Genomic DNA, 4,878 nt, shown 5'->3' on the forward strand with positions numbered 1-4,878 from the left:
CTTGTAAAGCCCAAAACACCTCTAGATTCACGCAAGGGTTCATGTGGGTTGCCAAGGCAGTCAAGTTAGGTTATAGATGGGCTGTGGGTGTGGAAAGAAAATATGGTTTGGGAAGACACTTGGTTTGGTCCCCATAGTTTGTTTAGTTCTAGCTCACGTATACTATATGTTACCGCCAATATGTGAATTTAGTTGAGGTCTGGGATGGTCAGAACATTAAGTTGACATTTAGGCGAGTCCCCCCTCTAAGCTCATGGAATCCTCATACTGCCTTGAGCAGATTGTCAAGGGGATCTCCTGGTCTAGTGCTAAGTATGTCCTCATTTTGAAGTACGACTCTAAAGGGGTTTACACTACTAGTTCTTTGTAATACATTATTAAACAAATTGGGAGGGGGGGGGGGAGGTGCAACCTATCTACATCCCCTCTGTGTGGTCTATGACTGTGCCACCCAGAGTAAATGTTTTCCTGTAGTTGTTGGCTCATAACAAGCTTATTATGAAAGACAACCTAAAGAAAGAAGTCTTGAAAAATCACTTGTTCTTTGATTGTGTTGGCTAGGCTAACCTGGCAGCTTATTGCTACCTTCTTTAACCTCCCACTAGGACATTGACGGTGTCCTGAATTGAGGGGTGCTAACCTAGTCGGCCCATGATCCTCGGGTTGGGCCGACGGGCCCTCATTCGTGCTCAAGATGGACTCCGGAGGCCATACGCAGGATGCGTGATCAAGACTACCTCCACCGAAGACTTGACGTATACTCCAAGATCTCTCTTGCCGCCTTGCTCCTGGATACCGACCTTGTATCCCTAGATACCCACCCTGGCATGTATATAAGCCATAGGGTTTAGCCCGTAGAGAGGAGATCAACACAATATCATTCACCTAGCCCTAGAGTTAGACCACATATTACGATCTCGAGGTAGATCAACTATGTACTCGATACATCTTCATTAATATAAACAAGAGCAGGACATAGGGTTTTACCTTCATCAATAGGGCCCGAACCTGGGTAAAACATCGTCTCTCTGTTCTGTTACCATCTGCCCGAGATCCACAGCTTGGGACCCCCTACCCCGAGGCCTGCCGGTTTTGACACCGACAGACATGATTACATATTTGTAGCTAAATATTGTCTTGCTAGACAAAATCAAGTTGCACTTAACTCCATTTGTGCCTATGTTCTTTGGTGCATTTGAAAACTAGGATTGCACATGTTTTGGATAATGCTATTTGGTCTAATATCAAGCAGTTATGGTGGTTGATCTTGGTGACACTACAAAATTGGCTTTGTCCTGTTCAAGGATCAACACTTGGTGAAGGTGGAAGCATTCTCCCAAATATTTTCTACTCAAATCAGACATCCACACTAACTGTTAGTGGGGTGAATGACCTGGAAGATAGCGCATAAGGTGTCTTAGTCATGCACTTTTGTCCAAGCTTTCCTCGACAGATGCAATGCAGGCTAGGAACCCTAGCTTTCCTCTTGCTTCTCCAAGAGCAGGCAATGATATGAAGCTAACCATGCTCAAGCCATTCATTTTGCTGGAGCCGGTGCACTCTCTAAACAAGTTGCCTCTAAAGAGATTCAAGACCGACTCATCTCTAGATGTTGAAGTTGGGTGCAAGCTCCGACCTGATCCGCTATATTGTTAGCTATCCATCTTCTTCTGGCACTAAAACTTGTACTCCCTCCCTTTTTTTACTCCGCATATAAAATTTGGTCAAAGTCAAACTACACAAAGTTTGACCAAATTTATATAAAAAAATATGAACATCTACAATACTAAAACTATATAGTATGAAAATACGTTTCATGATGCATCAGATAATATTAATTTCATATTGTGAATGTTTATATTTTTTAATATAAAGTTAGTCAAACTCTAGAAAGGTTGACTTTGATCAAACCTTAAACTAAAAAGAAACGGAGGGAGTATGAGATTGCCACTATGTATTTTGTACTGTTTGCTGCAAGCTGAGACTAGTTGTTGAGAACAAGCCTAAACTTTGTTTTTAGAGAACTCTGTTACAATATGGTTTTTGATGATTTATCAAACCCCAGCAGAGGTTGGCCTTTGTAGACGGGTCAAATATTGGGGTTTTGGAAAATATTGGGTACCATGGGCGGAGTTTGTTTTTCTTTAATCATTGGACATTATCATCTTCTTTGCAAAATGTTATAGAATGAGAATCTAATATAAACCAGATTCCCGGTGAGTGAGTTATTAAAACAAAAAAGATTCTCATTCTTTTTCCTTTGCAAAAATAGAAAATTCTCAGTCTCTCTCTCGTTTTTTTAGAATGATTCTCATTCTCTTCTTGCTTAATGCAATCGGTAGAGTGCTTGCCTCGTTGCTCAAAAAAGAATTAACGATCCATGTGATTTAACGAGAAAAACAAGCTCCGCCCATGGTACACAATATTTTAGGCCCAGTTGGGAGGCTAGAACCTGCTGCTCGAGCCAATGCCGGTTTTGCCGAGTCCCGGCGCCCTGGATGGAACACCCTCCTCCATTTCTATAAATAAGCGAGCTCCCGTGTCCTTCTCTACTTGTAAAATCCGTGCTCCCTGCCCACCGCTCCCCCCTCTGCTCCCACGCGCCAAAACATTCCAACGTGGAGACAGCAGGTACAGCGTGACAACGAGGAAGCCATGGACGTGACCATGGAGGACGTGGTCGGGGATCTCGAGATCTCCGGCTATAGCTCCATCTCCACCTCCCCGTCCTCCTCCCTTGACGACGGCATGGGGCTGTACGGCTGGAATGCGCTCTCCCCGGTCGCCGACTGGGGCCTGTTCTCCTCCGACGACGGCGGCCACGACCTCCACGGCCTGATCGAGTCCATGCTCTGCGATGACGCTCTCATCGGCAAGCCCGACGAGCACCCAACCATGTTCACGGACGGCCCCTGCTACTCCAACGCGTCCGAGCCGAGCAGCACCACCACGACGAACCCAGGCACGCCCGTGCAGCACGACGACACGCCGGACTGCAATCCCGAGAAGGGCCTCCGGCTGCTGCATCTCCTCATGGCCGCCGCCGAGGCGCTCTCCGGCCCGCACAAGAGCCGGGAGCTGGCACGGGTGATATTGGTTCGGCTCAAGGAGATGGTCTCCAGCACCAGCGGCAACGCCGGCGCGTCCAACATGGAGCGCCTCGCCGCGCACTTCACCGACGCGCTCCAGGGGCTCCTCGATGGGTCCCACTCCGTCGCTGGGACCAGCAGGCAAGCCTCCATGGCCGCGTCACACCACCACAGCACCGGCGACGTGCTGACGGCATTCCAGATGCTCCAGGACATGTCGCCGTACATGAAGTTCGGCCACTTCACCGCGAACCAGGCGATCCTGGAGGCAGTGGCGGGCGACCGGCGCGTCCACATCGTGGACTATGACCTCGCCGAGGGCATCCAGTGGGCATCCCTGATGCAGGCCATGACCTCACGACCCGACGGCGTGTCGCCTCCGCACCTGCGTATCACCGCCATCACGCGGAGTGGCGGGGGCGGTGCGCGGGCAGTCCAAGAGGCCGGACGGCGCCTCGCGGCCTTCGCGGGATCCATCGGACAGCCCTTCTCGTTCGGACATTGCCGTCTGGACTCGGACGAGAGGTTCCGGCCGGCGACGGTCAGGATGGTCAAGGGGGAGACGCTCGTGGCCAACTGCATACTCCACCAAGCCGCGGCGACGACCACCGTCAGACGGCCCACCGGCTCGGTGGCGTCGTTCTTGACTGGCATGGCCTCTCTCGGGGCCAAGGTGGTGACGGTGGTGGAGGAGGAAGGGGAAGCGGAGAAGAACGAGGAGGAGGCGAGCGACGCCGCGGCGGGAGGCTTCGTGGGCCGGTTCATGGAGGAGCTACACCGGTACTCAGCGGTGTGGGACTCGCTGGAGGCCGGGTTCCCGACGCAGAGCCGGGTGCGCGGCCTCGTAGAGCGGGTCATCCTCGCCCCCAACATCGCCGGCGCCGTGAGCCGCGCGTACCGAGGGACGGACGGCGAGGGCAGGCGCGGGTGGGGCGAGTGGATGCGCGGGAGCGGGTTCGAGATGGTGCCGCTGAGCTGCTTCAACCACAGCCAGGCCAGGCTGCTCCTCGGGCTGTTCAACGACGGGTACACGGTGGAGGAGACGAGACCGAACAAGATCGTGCTCGGCTGGAAGGCCCGGCGGCTGCTGTCGGCCTCCGTGTGGGCGCCGCCGCCACTGTCGGTGCCATCGTCGCCGGCAGACGGGGTGTGCCAGCCCATGGGGATGGCGCCGTCCAGCGGCGGCTTTGGCCGGACGGAGTACGACTACGTTGACTCGTTCCTTGTGGAACCTGCTTACGCGCTAGTCTGAACTCTGAACTTTGCAAGCAGGTTTTGCTTAGTCGATCATAGTTGGGGTAGTCAGCTTTAGCTCGAATCGTCGTGTAAAATATTCACATGTAAAAAATCTAGTTGCTATGTTAGTGTAGATCCCGTTCGTGTGTCAAATACTGTCAATTGCAAGACGTTGAGAGTTGCTAAATCTAGGCCCAATCTACTTCTACTGATTGGCTTCTGACGTATCGGTAGAAATCTGAGTTAGAACATATCAGTGAAAGTCAATTCTGATCTGTGATCCGAATATGACTGACTGTGATGTAGAAACATAATATGACAGACTGAATCTTATCCAGGGGAGATCGTGTCGTGCTGTAACTCCTTAAGCTTGCTTGGTGTTCTCACTTGCTTTGGCTGACAGAGTTTTATCCTGAGAAAATCAGAGACAGGGACGATGATCCTTTCGTTGTCTACACTAATTTCTCATCACTTCACACAGAAACTGCACAACAAGCAATCTCAAGGTCACCAGAAATTGATTTGGACCTGACAACATATACACACAAGCAAC

At 51.3% G+C, this 4,878-nt stretch overlaps 1 protein-coding gene across 1 annotated transcript; it reads left to right on the top strand.

The window, feature by feature from the left end:
- Positions 1-2,442: 2,442 nt before the first annotated feature.
- On the top strand, positions 2,443-4,678 carry LOC125553981 (protein NODULATION SIGNALING PATHWAY 2). Its single transcript, XM_048717616.1, has one exon. It carries the CDS (start codon positions 2,656-2,658, stop codon positions 4,339-4,341), a length of 1,686 nt encoding a protein of 561 aa, XP_048573573.1. The 5' UTR covers positions 2,443-2,655; the 3' UTR covers positions 4,342-4,678.
- The last annotated feature ends 200 nt before the right edge of the window (positions 4,679-4,878 follow it).

The sequence above is a fragment of the Triticum urartu genome, chromosome 4 (genome assembly GCF_003073215.2).
Source record: "Triticum urartu cultivar G1812 chromosome 4, Tu2.1, whole genome shotgun sequence".
Classification (NCBI taxonomy): domain Eukaryota; kingdom Viridiplantae; phylum Streptophyta; class Magnoliopsida; order Poales; family Poaceae; genus Triticum; species Triticum urartu.

What these genes read in the sequence shown, in the direction of transcription:
- LOC125553981 (XM_048717616.1), top strand. Translation starts at nt 2,656, where the DNA reads ATGGACGTGACCATGGAGGACGTGGTCGGGGATCTCGAGATCTCCGGC.